Source organism: Papaver somniferum, chromosome 3 (genome assembly GCF_003573695.1).
Source record: "Papaver somniferum cultivar HN1 chromosome 3, ASM357369v1, whole genome shotgun sequence".
Classification (NCBI taxonomy): domain Eukaryota; kingdom Viridiplantae; phylum Streptophyta; class Magnoliopsida; order Ranunculales; family Papaveraceae; genus Papaver; species Papaver somniferum.
Window position 1 is genome coordinate 221,793,940 of NC_039360.1, and position 16,874 is coordinate 221,810,813.

The following is a 16,874-nucleotide window of genomic DNA, read 5'->3' on the forward strand; positions in this document are numbered from 1 at the left end:
ACTAGATTTAGATCAATTAACAAATCAATTTAGTTGGCCACCTAAACAATCTATCAATCAAACATGAATGTACAAACATTCCTATTAGTAAAAACAAACGATAATCATGTGAAAAACTTCAAAGTAGATTTAAAAACAAAACTCAAAACATGTTAAGAACTAGGAATTCATCTTCAATCAATAAGAAAATTATCTACTCATATTTTTGAAATTCACACAAATAATTAAAGGGAGAATTTTTTAAATTTCACACAAATAATTAAAAGAAGAATTTTGAAAAAAAGCAAGCAAAAACAGAAGTGTTGTGTGTGTCGAGGTGTAGAAGTTGTGGTAGAGAACTTCTCTATTTTATAGGCTTCAATGCTCGCCAAATCTTCCAAGGAATAGAATCCCTTTCCCTTTGTGACGAATCAGATGACTTGACTTGGCTGAATGGTCTTACTGGCTTGGGTTGAATCGGCTCATCGGCCGATATTGAGTTGACTCAGCCGGGAAATGATTTCAGCAGAGTCTCGTTTGTTTTCTGGCATTTCTCAGGCCGAGTTCAGGCCATTCTTCTTCTCCCTGTAGCAATCCTAACATACATCTAATGCAATTTATCAGCTCAATCATTCTGCTACTGCAATAGCCGCTTCAATTATTTATTTTCAGGATTCCAACACCTACAGCTGCAGCTTCTTTAATCTGAATCATTCACACAATTTCAATCATAGAACTTCTTCATAGCAGCTACTCATCCTTATACACAACCACTGACCTATTTCATCAACAACATCACTGGGATTTACTCTTCTCATTTACAGCACCAGCTGACCATCACAGACTTCTTTCAATCTACCATGCTCAAAACCCTTGAATCTCCTCCATGAATTCCTATTCTACAACTTCAACAACATCTACTCCAAATCCATTTTACCATTAAACCCATTCACTCCTAACCCATTTTACCGAACTTCAACAACAGATTCTGTTTACAAACCCTAACTATCAACATCCACTGAGTTCGAAGGCAACAACTCCAATTCTTCACTGTAAACCCTAAATCGATGAAAACCCATCTCAATTTCATCTTCAATTACTTCTTCAGTTCAATCAAATTTCCATCTACAATATCTTCTCAAACCCTAAATCACCTTCAACAGCACCTCCAACCCATGAAACTCACAAGTTTTAACAACTACGAACCCTAATTCTTCTGTTATTGAACTCCTTTCATAATTTAGTTCGATCTCTCAGTAATGGTTGTGCCTCCATTTTCGTCTCTCTTTTTTACTTCATTGATTTCAGGTGATGGAATGATTGGGGATGTAAGAGAATTCTTGTTTTAGGGTTGTAACTGAGTTTGGATTTAGACACCCCAACTGATAAGAACCACCCAGCCGGTATTCCCCTTAGCCTCAGCTGGTCTGTGTTTAACACTCCTCCAAAGGAGTCGTCTCTTAACCTTTGGTTTGGCTCCAAACTGTGCTAAGCCTGCGAAATGATTATTTTGCCCTTCTTGACTCAATTTGGGTGATTTCTTATTCTTTTCCTCCGTATGACTCCGAAGTGCCTATAAAACTCAAAACATGCGTAAAATACATAATTTACAAGAAAAATAGCAAAGAAAGCATAAACTCTAGATAGTAAATACGGTGTATTCTACACCTATCACAACGTCGTTCTTTTTTTTTTTGTTTTTTTGTTTTTTGGACAATCTACATATTTCAATTCATTCAAATCAAAATCGTGATTACATGTTCGCTTACAAGGATAACAAAAACATCAAAATAAAAGATATCAAGAACCTAATGCAAATAAGGACATCAATTACAAGTAGATCGCGAAGAGAAAGAGCGATAAACATCGAAGATATCCAAAATAATTTTATGTATAAGGAAGAGATGATGGTATATCCGGAAATGAAATCCGACCATTTAATATGATTGTATTCTTCTTCTTCGGTAAGAGATGCTCCTAATACAAAGGAGTAATTTTCCCATGAATTTGTCGATCCACACAAACACAGATGCCGATTGAAAGCGATGTCGTGATGAACCGTCGATGTTTTTGAATCGAGATAAGCAATCCACGAACCGAACATTAAAATTTGAAGAACTCGCTCCACAACGAGGAAGAAATATGTCAAAAGACACCACAAAAGATGTAAAAACATCTTATTCAATTACCTGCTACCAAAAACTTTAAAAGAAAAAAAAATTCTTGCCCAGATCTGGTCCAAAAGGACCAAATCTGAGCAAGACGGCTCAAGGGTTTGTTTGTTTTTTTTTTGAGAAAGGGAAGAGGAAGAGATAAGGATGAGAGAGAGAACCAACAGCGCCGTTCTAATAATAACTGTTTTGCCAAATGATAAAATAGAAAAAACAAAAGAATACAGTAAAAACTCCATATATTAATAAACTCTATATATTAATAAAAAATCATGGTCCCAACTTGGGCCAGTTATAAATAGTGATAAACTCCATATTTTAATATTAATAGATTTTTCTAGTCCCACCATAAGGAATTTGCCTCCATATATTAATATAATAGACATAATCTAAAATTTAAGATAAAGAAAAATATGTATCTATAATTGTTTGAGAAAAGGATGTAATTTTTTAAATTGTCGCCGCATGTTTTGATCTACATATGCTTAAGACCTCTTTACTATGTGCACCTTCTTGTTGAAGCTAAAATATTTCCAACTTGTCAAACATTTTTAAAGCTTCTTGTCAAGCAATTTTTTTTGGATATACCTCTCTATATTAACAAACTCTATATATTAATAATATTATGAAGTCCCAAATCTATTAATATATAGAATTTTTACTGTAAATAAATTATGAGTACTAAGTCTTTTTCTTCAAATCTATATAAAATGGACGGAGTATCCACCAAAGTGGACTTCGAGGAATAATGAGCTACCAGACAGCACAGTAGTTCGTAGTTGGCCTTATTAATCCTTCGATATATAACAGAACCACATCACATCAATTTAATGAATGTGGTATTAATATTACCACATTCATGTGTATAAGAAATAATAAGTTAGTTAGCTGCTGAACTTCCATGGTATCCATTATTTTTTTTATTTTATTTTTGAACAAGACACTGTATCCATTATGCCATTATTACCGAATAAGACTTGCCATAGTATCTGTTGGTCCGTATTGTAAGGGTTCGTATAAATTCAAAAACTCGGTGATTAGGATTGTCTCATCTTATATAAATTAATACTTGTCCAAACAGCTATACTAATATTCACATTTAGCGGTCGTGTAAAAATACCAGCATAGAAGCTAAACTCCGCGATAAAATATTTTATATAAAAGTCTTTGGATCAACTTTCAAATATTAAGAAATAATGAATGATATGGTAGTGATGTGAGTTCCACACCTCAAATCTCAATGTTATCCTCAGGCGATCATTTGTATTTGGACCGCATTTCTTTTTTCTGGCTAAATTGGGGTATATGTCACTTAATTGGGGCCTATAGCTACGTGATAAAATAGGGTCATTAGGAAGTAATTCATAGAAACCCCTTAACCAACTATTTTTTTAATGGCTAATTTATCCCTGATTAATTAATGTTAATTCGGGTGATTAGTGGTAAAATACTGTGTTAGATGTGAAATTAACTTGTGTTAATGAATAATCTGAACATCAAAAATTTTGAATTTTGAAATTTTTTTAAGAACACCAACTCAGAATTGGTATATGTTGTCATTGGTATCAACCGATTGTAACCTCCAAAACATACAGAAAATTTCTGAAACTTGCTTCTACCCAGAATCGGTTTATATGGACATGGAAATCGAACCGATTATGCAGAATCGGTTTATATGGGAATGAACATAAACCGATTGTGGATAAATTAAAATTCGTTATTGAGTATGACTTCGTACTCAAATTAAGAAGTTGTACTCATTTTGAAAACGAGTATAAAGTTATACTCAAATTAAGAAGTTGTACGCGTTTTGAAAATGAGTATAAAGTTATACTCATTTTGTAATCGAGTATATAATTATACTCGTTTTTAAATTGGGTAAAATTATGCAGAATTATTTTTGGTTAACCATAATCGGTTTACACGTTACATATATAAAAACTGATTCCTAACATTGCATAACAGGAATCGGTTTTTATATATGTGTCATGTAAACCGATTCTAACAAAAAAAGAAAACACATGAAAATTCCATACCAAAATCGGGCTATGTGGGCATTAACGTAGACCGATTCTGGTTCAATTTCCTCCAACCAGAATGCCATCCAGAACAATCGGTCTTTGTGGGCATAAACAACAACCTTTTCTAAATGAAATCGGTTTACAAGTGCATTAACGTAGACCGATAGTTATAAACCCAAAAAACTTTGATTTAAAAAAATTGGATTGTTTGAGTGATTACATGTTATTGAAACCTACTCTAGGGGATTGGGTTAATAGAAAAGTACATGATTCGAGCTAAAACGAAAAATTACCTATTCTAGTGAATTTGGTGATTATCAACAATTTTTTCATTTGATTTTGAATTCTTAATTTTGATGAAAACGGAAATGGAAATGAAAATGATTTTGATTTGATTTAGTTTTTTTTTCTTTTTTGTTATTAGGATTTAATGAAGATAAATTAGTAGTATTAAAATTTCACAGAGGGTAAAATGGTAGTTTTATCAAACTTAGACACCCCTTATCATTCTCTTTGGGGTGGATGAAAAAATCCATATGCCCCAATTTAGCCGGGTTCTTTTCAAGGAAAATGATTTTGGATTGAGATTGATCAAAATCAAGCAAATATTTCACTTATAATAAAAATGGTATCCAAGATGAATTACAAAATGACACAAAGGTCTTTTGCATCTAATAATTAAATACATAAAAAGTATCATACACACAACTTATACTTTTATTCCAAGAATCTACCTAATCAAAGTGAAACAATGTCAAAGATGAAGAGATATTGTCAAAGATTGAGATGTGGAATTTGGTTCACTAGTCAATATTCTAGTCATGTGAATATTTTTTTTATTTGATCCATCAGTCATTTGGGTAGAAGACTTTTGGGTTCCAGGGTGTATTTTTGGTCTCAAAATTCATACAAACAATAGCCCCAATACCATGATCTCTCTCTTTCAAGTACATTAATTAAAGAAGTTTAGTTGGAGAGTACTTGTATTAGGCAGCCTACATCTCTGCACAGTGGTATTAGGCATAAATACACCATCATTATCAGCCTTTAGCTTTCAAACGATATAAGTTCAACCACTTGAAAATGAAGTTAGAGATTTTTTCTTTGTCAAAAAGTTTAACATGTAATCTTTTAGTAAACCAAATATAATTTTGAAAATTTTTATTTATTTTTTTGGTTCAAAATTAAAAAATTAACCGATTTGTTAGTCTGTTTCTTAGTCCATATTTCACCCTGTTAAATTTGGATTCTTTCACCTTTGAAATTTTTGAAGTGTTATATGACTTGATTTTTAGGCGTATCCATTTGACCAAAATGTCAATGAAAAAGATAATGGTTGAATTTGTGAACTATATCTTGGTAAAGGTCAATAGTTTTTGAATATATTAGGTAAAGGCAGCCACAATGTCATACAAACCTATAACTAGCATAATCATCCAAGGAAAGTTTGGTAAGGTTCCGCGATATAGTAAAAAGGTAATGTTTTTTTAATAGAACATTAATATTCAGTTTCATTCCTATAGTACAAGATCAAGGGATAGGAGATCGATTGACCTTAAATCTAAGTCTTATGGATCAGATTTGGCTTCTAGTAAGACAAAAACCGTTGTCTATTTTTTACTTTTACTTTTTTTCCAGATATATTTCGAATGCCAACCAGTAGCGAGATATTTTCATTGAATGGTTACGTGCAGAAAAAAAAAATCAACTTTTCGTTGTTTGGTTTAGCACCGAGTGGAATGTTCCACGATATCTGCACTGAATGGATAACCGCAACGTAAAGAAAAATGTTTACGCTGATTGATCCAGCAGAGCCTCGTTGTTTAGTTCCGTGACTAGTACAAAATTAACATAAAATTTAGGGAGTTATTATGGCTGACGTGGACTTCCAATCTATTGGCAGATTGGAAGTCCATAAGACTAAGCCTAAGAAAGAATTGAATCGGGGCTGTCCCAATTAACCAGGAGCTTAACTTATTTGAGGTCCACTATAGAATTTGATGATCTCATGAAAACCTTTAACCGAAAAGAAAAAAGGCCATTGAACTCTCGTAATTACTGACCCTCGTATAAGTAGGAGTAATAGATAGTCAATCGTTTGACCTGGACCCAAACCCAACTCTGGACTAATCTCGGATCCAATCACAAAAGTTTACCATTTAATGGGACCTAAAATCAGAATATCGGCATTTTTGAAGACCACGCCCGTCAAATTTATTGGTCACACAACATTATTACCACGTGAGAAGTCCAATTTTCTACAACTCTCATTGCTAAAGGAATCAACCCTCCATCATTTTCAAGGTTTCTTTCTTTATGCGGCAATGTGATTATCATATTCATTGCGTAGCATTAATTGCTAACTTGCCGTTTGGTTAATGAACTGCTACTTGTACTACTGGTTTTAGAGCCTAAATTTCAAGGTGCATAGGTCTGAATCAAGAAAGCAGATTATGATTGAACTTATCGACATGTCTAACCTACAATCCAAACGGAGTTCCTTAATAAAATTTGAGTTGACAATAAATATAAAAACTGGATCGAAAGAAGTAAGACGGTGAAAGCATATTTTTTTTTTACATATATCATTCACTAGGCGAAATCTGTTTTCCTGGCTCCTACATGTCTTTACATGTACAAGAATACGTACATATTCTGATTGATCTGTATGCTCCTCAATAGTAATCTGATTGGTCTGAGTCATTATCTACCCGTCGAGAAGCATTATTGCTCATACTTGAACGTTGAACCAGCCTCACAAGCGCTTGCACCACTTCTGACATTGGTGGTCGAAATTCTGGCTCCGACTGAACATGCATAACGAAACATTAACAGCGATTAAATGAAATTGGACTCTGCTAATGAGCCACCATAAGTACTGAAGGGTGACAATGTCATATAGCAAATAGGAGGAGGAGGATTCCGTACCTGAACACAAAGAGCAATGACATCTGCAAAACGAGAAAGTGACTTTGGAGGGTAAAGCCCATGCAGAGCAGGATCAACCATTTTTCCCAGTGCGTCAATATCGTGAAGTTGTGGTGTAGCCCATCGAACTAGAGACTGTTCCGATCTTGGTTTTTTGCTAGAAATATTAAAAGTGAGGACCGAAACTGTTAGGCCAAGTTCATACAAGTCGAGCAATATCAGCTATGTGCTCTATGTGGTAAGTGTATTATAATAGAATGGACAAGGCTAGATTATATGTAATATACCTGTCAAAAGGCATTCGACCCGTTAAAAGCTCCAGCATAACAACCCCAAAACTATATACATCGCTCTTCATTGTATATGCTGATGGCTTGGTGCACTCTGGAGCATTGTACCCAACTCCAAGATTTTGGCTTGTACGCTGTTGAAATATAACCAGCAAGTACGTCATGAAACTTCTGCACTATATGGGAGATTATCACACTAAATATCTACCTTACAATCTAGAAATGCCTACCTGGTAAAACGACCCAAGACCACAGTCAGAGAGCCGTGGATTGAGTTCAGCATCAAGCAAGATATTGGGCGATTTGATGTTCTTATGAACAGATGAGGGAGAACAAATCTCATGGAGGTACCTATAAATTGAAAATATTATACCTCAAAGAATCAACAGTTTTCATTCCACTTATAACATGGGACTTGGATGGTAAAATGAGATCCAACTTACTCAACTGCTCTAGCTGTGCCTAGAGCAATCCTGATTCGGGTATTCCACGTTAGTGGTTTGCCGTAGTCATCTGATTGATGTAAAAACTCATGAAGCGATCCATTTCTGAAGTACTCATAAATTAACAGGTTATGTCCCTGCTCCGAACAATAACCAAGAACTTCACAAATGTTTGGATGGTGCAGTTTTGATATATTTAATGCCATTTCTACGAAATCTTCTGAGTTCATGCCAGCGATTACTGAGGAGTCGATCTTTTTTGCAGCCATAACCTGAAAAAAGCGAATGACGCTGCACAGTTTGTTATGTGTCTGAGACAGTGAGAAATGGAGAAACGGACGCAGCTATACCTTTCCATCGGACAGTTTCGCCCTGTAAACACGCCCGATGGTACCCTCACCAAGAAGTCGACCGCTAGCAAAGTTACCAGTTGCGGACTGTAAATCTGACAAGGTGTAGACCACTGCGCGAGGGGCAGATGTGCTCCTTTTGATATTCATCCGGTTCCCAAACTCATTATCATTAACTGACTTAACCCGATCAAAAGGTGGAACCTTAAAGCCTACTGAAGAAGATGACTGCAAACTCTTCGGACTCATTGAAGCGGATGAATCATATGACTTCAGCTCTGGAGGAGGTACAGGAATTCTTTGGTCGTAATCTGATAAAAATTGGTGAATTTGAACATTATATCATATTAGAACACTAACAACAACATATTATGGAAATGTGAATCAAAAGAGATGAACGAGGAAAAATCTTACCTTTGAAATCAGTTGGAATCTCATTTGACAGTTCATGGGATACAAGGGGACTAAAATGTCTTCTCTGACTAAGCTTCTCTTCATCAAGAAAATGTGAAGAAGAAGCTCTATGCGATCTTCTTGCGAAAAAAGCAAGTATAAAGACGATTACTAACAACACACCTATAACTATTCCACCAATTGCTACCCAATTGAGAGCCACAGCACCTCCTGAACTTCCATCACCATGACCACCAGAACCAGATTTCCAAGAATTTCCACCAGTTCTTATAAAAAATAAAATATCCATCTTAAGTAAAACCATCAAACCACAACTTCAAACTCATTAAAACTGAAAATAGCAACATCTATTATTAATAAAGGCACAATAAGGGCAACTCACTCGGTGATATCCTTCAAATCTTTCGGGATATTACCACTAAATTTATTGTTTTCAACATCCCTGCCCAAGTAATTAAGTATAACAAAAGAATAAGAAAGACGGACTAAATTTCCAAAAAAGTTTGTCTGATACATAAAAACTCAAATAAGTCCTCATAAACACCACAAATTGGTGCTACTAAGAGAGTCCGCCTTCATTAATTCTTGAATTTAGCATTATAGTGTGTACTTACAGTTCTGCAAGTTGCAGTTTAGCAAGAACATCTAGCGAACCTGTAAAGTGATTGTTTTCCAAATGCCTGGACATAGACGAAACAATGTTAGCAAAAAGATATTCAGGAAAAGAAAGCAGTTAAAGTTTGTTTCATACAGTTCTTCAAGATTTTTCAGTGATCCGAAACTCTGTGGTAGTTTTCCTGAAAAGCTATTGGAGGAGAGATCCCTGTTGAAAATCCACAACTAGTAAGTAAAAGTTTTTATGTTGGAGACAACTAGTGCTAAAAATCAACTTGTATCGATCAAGGAATGCGTACATAAAAGTTAGCTTATGGAGATTCCCAAACATATCACTCAACTGACCACTAAGTTTATTGTTACCAAGGTTCCTGCATTCAGCCAGAAATTCACTGATGAAAATCAAGAACAAAAATTGAGAAGAATAATGTACAAAAAGGAGAAAATAAAAAACTTCGTACAAATATTTAAGATCAGACATTTGAGAAATTGAATAAGGTACACCGCCTGTTAAACTATTCTTCGAAAAATCTCTGCAAAACAAACTCCCAAAGTTAACGGTCTCAAAACAAAATTACAGAAGGGAAAGGAAGAAAATCTTCATTTTCTTTTCTTTCTCAAAACAAAGTTATTAGAGGCTTACGAACACACCACAATAAGGTTGACTTACATATGAGCTACATTTGGTGGAAGCTGATATGGTATATCACCGTTAAGGTTGTTATTGCTCAAGTCACTGTACTATGACAAAACAAACGCACGGCCTTTAGTTGAATCAAATTTGTTAAAAAAAATGGTAAATGTATAAAACCTGCGTATTTCTTTAGTAAAGCCTCACAAGTAAGTTACTGATGTCAAGCTTGATAGTTGGTATCCCATCGATCCTGACAGTCCAAGACCAGATAGTTTTCTGCTCAATTTTCAAGAAAGAAATCATTAATGCGGCTACTTTGCTTACTGAAGTAAGAATAAATAAAAATGATGGTTTCACGGAAAAAATTACTTACATTTCTGTTACAGATGAACCTTTACACTTAATTCCTTCCCAGTTATCACCACATGGATCGCCTCCGCTAGACTTCCAACCAGTTAGTTGGCCAGGAGAATTTAAGCTAGTAAACATGACCCCTAAAGAAGACACTGCATAGAAAAATACCGGAAAAAGACTTGAATGCATTAAACTCCTCACACAAAAAGATGTAATATGCAACCCAATGAATTCCATCTCCAGTTCTACATTAAAAGTTTTTTTCCTCTAAAAACTCAGACTATTACATGTAGGTTTTCCAATTTAAATTATATGAATATGCAGGTACATTGAGGTTTGAAACATGCATTACATTGAACACACAAACCACAATAAGCATACAAGAAAAAAATTGTAGCGGAAAACTATTAATCTTACCAAAATTCGAAATAATGTACTAATAGAAAATTAAATTAATAACACATAAAAATGCTATTAGTAAAAATTATCTAAAGTTGAAGCAAATACCATCGGGTGCGTCGGTTTTTCCATTGACACAAACTAAGATCCTCAGAACCAAACTCAGGAAAACAAGAGAATCCCTAACCATTTTCTTCAATGTAATGCCAAACCAAAGAATTAAGATCCTGTTCCCTTCACAATTTTACCAGAGATTGAATTTTGTCCATTCAAAATATTTTCTTGATTCTGCCATGAAAATTTTGTAGAGCAAAAACCTTGTACAATTTTTTTTTCTTTGAAATGTTGGAAAAAAAATTTAGGTAAATGTATTTCCAAATTAAATTAATTTCTGCTAAATTTAGTATGAACATTGTCAATTTTGGAGGGATTAATGAGGACCATTTAAGATTTTTAGAGTCAAACATGAAAAAATAATCACTCAATTATTTCTATCTCCACCCAAGGAAAACGAGGGAAATTTAAAACCAACAGAAAAGTTAGTTATTAGTTTATCTATTGACCAAAATACCCTTCTTATCAATTCTTTTAGACCCCAAGGATTGGTTGACAACCAAACCCAAAAGAAAGTTCGAGCATTTTTTATGTAGGCCACTGGAAAATATGAACGACATTATTAAATTGAGCAGGGCTACTCAGGTTTAACAGAGTTTGTTTTGTCTGACAATATTTATTCAAATGTACGTAGCCGGTGGTGATTAAAGTATTAACTTTGAGCAATTTTTTCTTTTTTGTGCACCATAATTCATCTGAAGTTATTTGGCCCCTCGACAAAACATCAAAGTGCCCCTCTGGTTGAAATGGTGAATTCGTCGGAAGTAAGTCTGAACTAATCTACGTCACTATCTAACAATCAAACCAAGTAATAATGGTTCTTGTAAAGAAAAAGAATTATCCAGATTAAAAGTATTTGGATATATCCATGCAGCCTACACTGAACAATCTAGTACTGTTCTGGGCAATGTTTCAAAGATCCCCCAGTACATTGGCTGGAAATGTGGACTAAAGAAGTTGTTTTGAATGTGGTTGTAATTCTACATCATAGAGACTGTCATAAAGGTTTTATATTGGCGAAACAGGAACTAGGATGCTGATACGAACATTGACGTTGACGACGAACCTACAAGGATATCTTCAGATTGATTTTTTTATTTTGTTGGACTTTTTTTGTGTGGGGAATATTCTCACCTACCATGTGCAATTGTACATAGTATAGGGAGATATACCTTGGTAGTGGTTGCATACCTAAACATTCTAGCAATCGTAAGCAGTGATGTACTTCCATTGTTTATTGATGAATCTCATGAACTAGTTTTAGACTTTCTCATGCGCTACTTTTAGACTTTACCGCACTCTTCAGTACTTAATTCTTTACAGCCAGGTATGTGAGTTTGCACCCCATGCCTAAGAGACCAATGAACTAATAGTGAGTATTGACAGAACAGATATGATGCAGAGAGTTCTAAATGATTCAGATGACTATGCTGTCAGATGACCATTACGTTCATGTGATGATTGGACACTGAAAACTGATCAACAAAATCTTATATAAACGAGAAAACCAATCACTATAAGTACCTATGATGATTACCCTGTACCTGTTGGGATTGTGTCTGGTGCTTCCTGTCCATTCAAAGGGACTTTCTTCTGCTCTTCGTTCTCCTTCGGAAACAGAGATAGTTGGCTGTCAGAAAAACGATGCATGTCAACAAGGGGCACACCTTGGAAACACCAAAGAAAAGAAATAGAGAGTTTTAATACAGGGCAGAAGCACACGAAATGTATCGCTATGTTTCAATTACAAATTAAGATACAGAGAAATTCCAAGAGTGTGAATAATGAGGAAGATTCACAAGACAATGAACTGATGGGTAATTATAGAACAATATGCCCCAATTAATACCACCCCCACACAGTTCTATTTCTTCTCTTTACTACTTAACAACAATAAGATTATCTCCAGTAAAAAAAAGAAAAATTATACGGAAAACCAATTACATACACAAGGCTTCAGTAAAATCACCCTCTTCTGTTATTGTCGTTTTGTTATCCTCTTTTCAAATCCTTCTATTTTTTTCCTGAATCAGTCTGAAGTCATGGGTTGCGTCAAGCAACACCTGAAGCGAGCCTTTCGAACGGTAGTCATTATCTCCTTCTCAGCATTCTCAAGCATACTGACAACCTCTGGAAAAGGTGGACGGACATCAGGATTTGCATCCCAGCAACGTGTCATGATATCGGTAAGTGCAGGAAGGCAGTCGTTTGGGATTATTGGCCTGACACCTTTGTTTACAACGGCAAATGCGGCTTGCACTGCCGTCATATTCTGGAATGGAAGTAATCCTGTGATGAGTTCCCACATGACAATGCCAAAGCTGTACACGTCCACCTTATGTGTGTAATCCCTGTGCTGGATCATTTCTCTGCAGAAAAATTGAGATTACATACACTTGAGTCAACTTCGATTTCAATTGCACAACTTAATTTTTGATACAACAGAATCAAAGGGAAAAGCAAAAATGCAATCACAAAGAGTTACTAATGCATCACCATGAAGTTCACAATATTCAAATAGAAGACAACCATGAGCCTATAAGCGTCTTCTACAAAACAACATTGATTCTTTCAAACAAGAAAATACACATGTAGTACGTGAAATTTTTTCAAGGAATTGATATAAGTGTGAAACTCAATCTCATAGGTTTGGCAACAAATAAATGATCAGTCTATCACATGGCATGCTCCAATAGATTATTCTATACATTTACGAGGCTATACATGCAAAAACTTCTTCGGCACATGTGGCAGAACCTATACTAAACAATACTGTTACGAAAAACACCGACCATTTAGCATAACTGATCAAGTAGAAACACTAACACATTGACATTTTGATTAGCCACTTATGAGTTATGACTGGATATGGATCAACAATGGAGTAGAACTGGATAACGTAATCAATTAAGATACTTGGGTAGGAGGTCAAAGAGTAGGTCATGACTGAGTCATAAAAAAAGTAGAAAACAAGCGAAAGGTTGATAGCGTTGTAGAAGCAACAAAAACCAACACACTTTCTATTACTGCACAACATAGCATATTGCCATATCCTATTGGGGAAAACAAATGGCAAAAGAAGGTTTCAGCAGGAGTCAGAGAAACAGCTAAAGAAAGACAGTAAAGCAGTTTCACAAAAGAATAGATGCTTGGACAAACCTTAGGGAATCTATAGTTGAAGAATATGACAACATGTTGGTCTGATAGCATGTCAACCATTCACATACAACAGCTTCTAATACACAAATATGATAATAAGTCAACGAGAAAGGCAAAACACTTTGTAGAGACATTTCACATCAAAGAGTCAAAACACATGCTAAAATGTAAGAAGCCACCCGAGATTAGGCATATAGAGAGCATCAATAACAAAGATGGGTAAGGGAAAAAACTCAAAAATAAAGCAAGGATTCAGGAAGCTTACGGAGCCATCCAACGGTAAGTTCCCGTCTCTGGAGTCATACCCTCTGTTTGAACTTCAATCCGTGCCACCCCAAAATCTGCAATTTTAATCGACTTGTCTGATGCAATTAGAAGATTATCAGATTTGAGATCCCGATGTATAAAACCAAGCCCGTGTACATACGCCATTCCCCTTGCAACATCCAACGCCTGCTTGACTGCCAATTTTAATGGCACCGATCTATTTTGCCGCCTATTCAAAAACTGTCGAACTGATCCACCCCTCGCGTATTCCGTTACGATGCACCAAACCATTGGTTTACGACACGCCCCAATAAACCGAACAATATTCGGATGCCTCAGTGTAGCAAGCATCATAACTTCCTGCTGGAATTGCTGTTCCATTAACTGAGCCCTCTCAACACTATTCTCAGGCCTCTCCAATATTTTTATTGCAACATCTTCACCCTTATACGTTCCTTTATACAGCTTTCCAAAAGCACCCTGTGCAAACGCCATCCCCATACTGAGCTTCGTCAAATCAATCGTCCAATCGTCGTAATTCTCAAGTCCCTGAGTAGGTATACTAGCATCCATCAAAGCCTCAGCTAGTGCATCATCACTTAACACATGTGGATCTCTACCTGGACGATGGACACTATATCCCATTGTATTACTATTATTAACAGGTTTGTTGCCGGGGTGATCAAGCATACGTGTGTGAGAATCATTCGATGCAACACTACTATCTATAGACATAGCAACAGACCCGCCGCCCGTATTCGTCTGCAAACTCGCCATACTATCAATTGACATATTTGAATCCTCACCAATCTTGTAGTATGACCCTGGTGTGTATTCATACATTTTGTTATCATAATCAGAAGTTCCTACAATCCCCGTAAATTTCGGTCCTTCCACCATCTTAAATGCCTAAGTAACTCAACTCCGAATCGTTCTATCTCTTAAGCATCAATTCCTACACCTCCAAAAACAACCCCAGAAGATAATCCTCAATACCTCTGTCAAATAACACTTTTTGACCGGAAAATGTCACCTTTTAAAGTACAACAACAATAAAAAAAATTATTAACATAAACATTTAATCCATTAAAACTAAGCAAAACCCAGTAATACTAACATGATTTTACATGAAAGAACCCAGAAATTTACACTAATATAAACAGAAATTCAACCCCAGAGCTAAAAACTGAACGGATTACAGCAAAACATACCTTGATTGATAGGGAATTTGGTGTGGGATATGGATAAACCGAGTTTATGATATTTCTAGATGATTATAAGTAAAGATCGGAAGGAGTAAAATGGAAGTTTTTGAGGAGAAAAATAAACGTGTTTTTGTTAATAAAGAAGAAGGAAGACGACGACGACCAGTACTACTAGTAGTGACAAGAAGTAGAGGAAGAAGAATAAAGCAAAGTCATGGTTTCTCATGGGTAGTATATTTCCACCCAAGAATTTATTTTCGTAATTGTTTTTACATCTCACTAACACTCACTTGTGGGATTTGGGAAGGTAGGCCTTCGTGGCAGAGAGAAACTCTTTATTTGTTCGTACTTGAAGTGATATGCTGCTATCAATCAGAATAAGGCACCTAAAACCACTAGACTAATGATGAAATCCCAAGGAATCCCAAGGAATTGCACGCCACTAGCAGTTCCATCTTCCACGCCACCTCAACATTTAGAATTGCGGATGAAAATACAAGTGTAGTGGCGGAATAGTAGAAACGCTATTCAAAATAATGTTTTAGGCTAATAAGAATAGCATAAGAAAAACGCTATTAAAATTATCGTTTTTTTCTCAACCATTAGATATTCGACAGGTCGTTTTAAATCTATGGATAAAAAAAAACGCTATAGCGTTTGGCCTTATTTTTATTAGTGTTTTACATCTTCTAACGCGCTATTCTGAATAGCGTTTTACGCTAATCTGATTAGCGTTTCCATGGACCACCCCACGAAATCATGGAACATGGCTTGGGAAAACTGTGGAAAACCCCAAATAAGAAGCCACTAAATTTGACATTCCACAATTTTTTTCATACTTGGAATAGGTTGGTTTCCACGGTAAGACTTGTCCTACCAATTCACTCACCGCAGGGGAGCTACTGCCCACACTGGTATGGAGTGATGAGATTTGGAAAATCAAGAGAAATCAAGCCTGCATAGGTTTTTTGTTTTCTCAAATATAATGTACCGCCTTTTCAAGATTTTCACCTGCCTTTTGCTCGCACAATAAGAGCAGTAGACAGTAGCAAATGTACCGGCTTAGTGTTTGGGTTTAAATATCAGATTCCAATTATTTTTTTATTTTTCATTTTGTAATATTCTTTTGTTCTTTTAGGTTTCTAAAAGTTAACATTTGTTTATTCGATATTTTAGACAAGATCTCATTTTCTTTGAGTTTTACTGGTCCTCATCTTCCACGCGATAAATTATAAATAAATAAAAGCCAAAATTCATTGTTGAGAAAATGACGGAATATTCCGGAGATACTTTGACTTGACTTGTAACCCAATAAGAATGCTTCAAAAAGTACACCAGCAGATGCCTATTTTGCAAGTTCTATTTAGTAATCTTTCATTATTCCACCTATCTATTTGTATTATAAGGGACAATGATGTTTTTTTATATGGACGGTCATCCATAGTCCGGACACATAAAACACGGACGTGATTTAACCACTTATCTGTGTTTTTCCATATGTATTCGCAAATCAGCGTCGAAACCTCTTTAC

At 35.5% G+C, this 16,874-nt stretch overlaps 2 protein-coding genes across 4 annotated transcripts; both read right to left on the reverse strand.

Moving 5' to 3' along the window:
• Positions 1-6,647: 6,647 nt before the first annotated feature.
• Positions 6,648-12,377, reverse strand: LOC113358746 (protein STRUBBELIG-RECEPTOR FAMILY 5-like). Of its 3 annotated transcripts, none has more exons than XM_026602406.1 (16): positions 12,257-12,377; positions 10,219-10,351; positions 10,050-10,121; positions 9,882-9,947; positions 9,691-9,744; positions 9,511-9,582; positions 9,348-9,419; positions 9,211-9,276; positions 8,979-9,038; positions 8,597-8,862; positions 8,183-8,493; positions 7,833-8,104; positions 7,620-7,740; positions 7,387-7,523; positions 7,100-7,256; positions 6,648-6,978 (listed from the first exon to the last, which is right to left on the reverse strand). In XM_026602406.1, exons 1-16 carry the CDS (start codon positions 12,360-12,362, stop codon positions 6,847-6,849), a joined length of 2,097 nt encoding a protein of 698 aa, XP_026458191.1. In that variant the 5' UTR covers positions 12,363-12,377; the 3' UTR covers positions 6,648-6,846. The 3 variants fall into 3 exon arrangements, with proteins under 3 accessions (XP_026458191.1, XP_026458190.1, XP_026458192.1); XM_026602405.1 differs by having other exon boundaries at positions 9,673-9,744; XM_026602407.1 differs by lacking the exon at positions 12,257-12,377 and adding an exon at positions 10,707-10,928 and having other exon boundaries at positions 9,673-9,744.
• An 18-nt stretch (positions 12,378-12,395) lies between these two features.
• LOC113358747 (serine/threonine-protein kinase STY13-like) lies at positions 12,396-15,515 on the reverse strand. The gene is made up of 3 exons (XM_026602408.1): positions 15,350-15,515; positions 14,137-15,171; positions 12,396-13,081 (listed from the first exon to the last, which is right to left on the reverse strand). Exons 2-3 carry the CDS (start codon positions 15,036-15,038, stop codon positions 12,742-12,744), a joined length of 1,242 nt encoding a protein of 413 aa, XP_026458193.1. The 5' UTR covers positions 15,039-15,171; positions 15,350-15,515; the 3' UTR covers positions 12,396-12,741.
• Positions 15,516-16,874: the final 1,359 nt, after the last annotated feature.

Coding starts and splice junctions, on each gene's coding strand:
- LOC113358746 (XM_026602405.1), bottom strand. CDS start 12,362: ATGCATCGTTTTTCTGACAGCCAACTATCTCTGTTTCCGAAGGAGAAC. Junction 10,352..12,256: donor ACCAGACACAATCCCAACAG/GTACAGGGTAAT, acceptor TTTTCTATGCAG/TGTCTTCTTTAGGGGTCATG. Junction 10,122..10,218: donor GGTTCATCTGTAACAGAAAT/GTAAGTAATTTT, acceptor AAAATTGAGCAG/AAAACTATCTGGTCTTGGAC.
- LOC113358747 (XM_026602408.1), bottom strand. CDS start 15,038: ATGGTGGAAGGACCGAAATTTACGGGGATTGTAGGAACTTCTGATTAT. Junction 13,082..14,136: donor ACTTACCGTTGGATGGCTCC/GTAAGCTTCCTG, acceptor ATTTTTCTGCAG/AGAAATGATCCAGCACAGGG.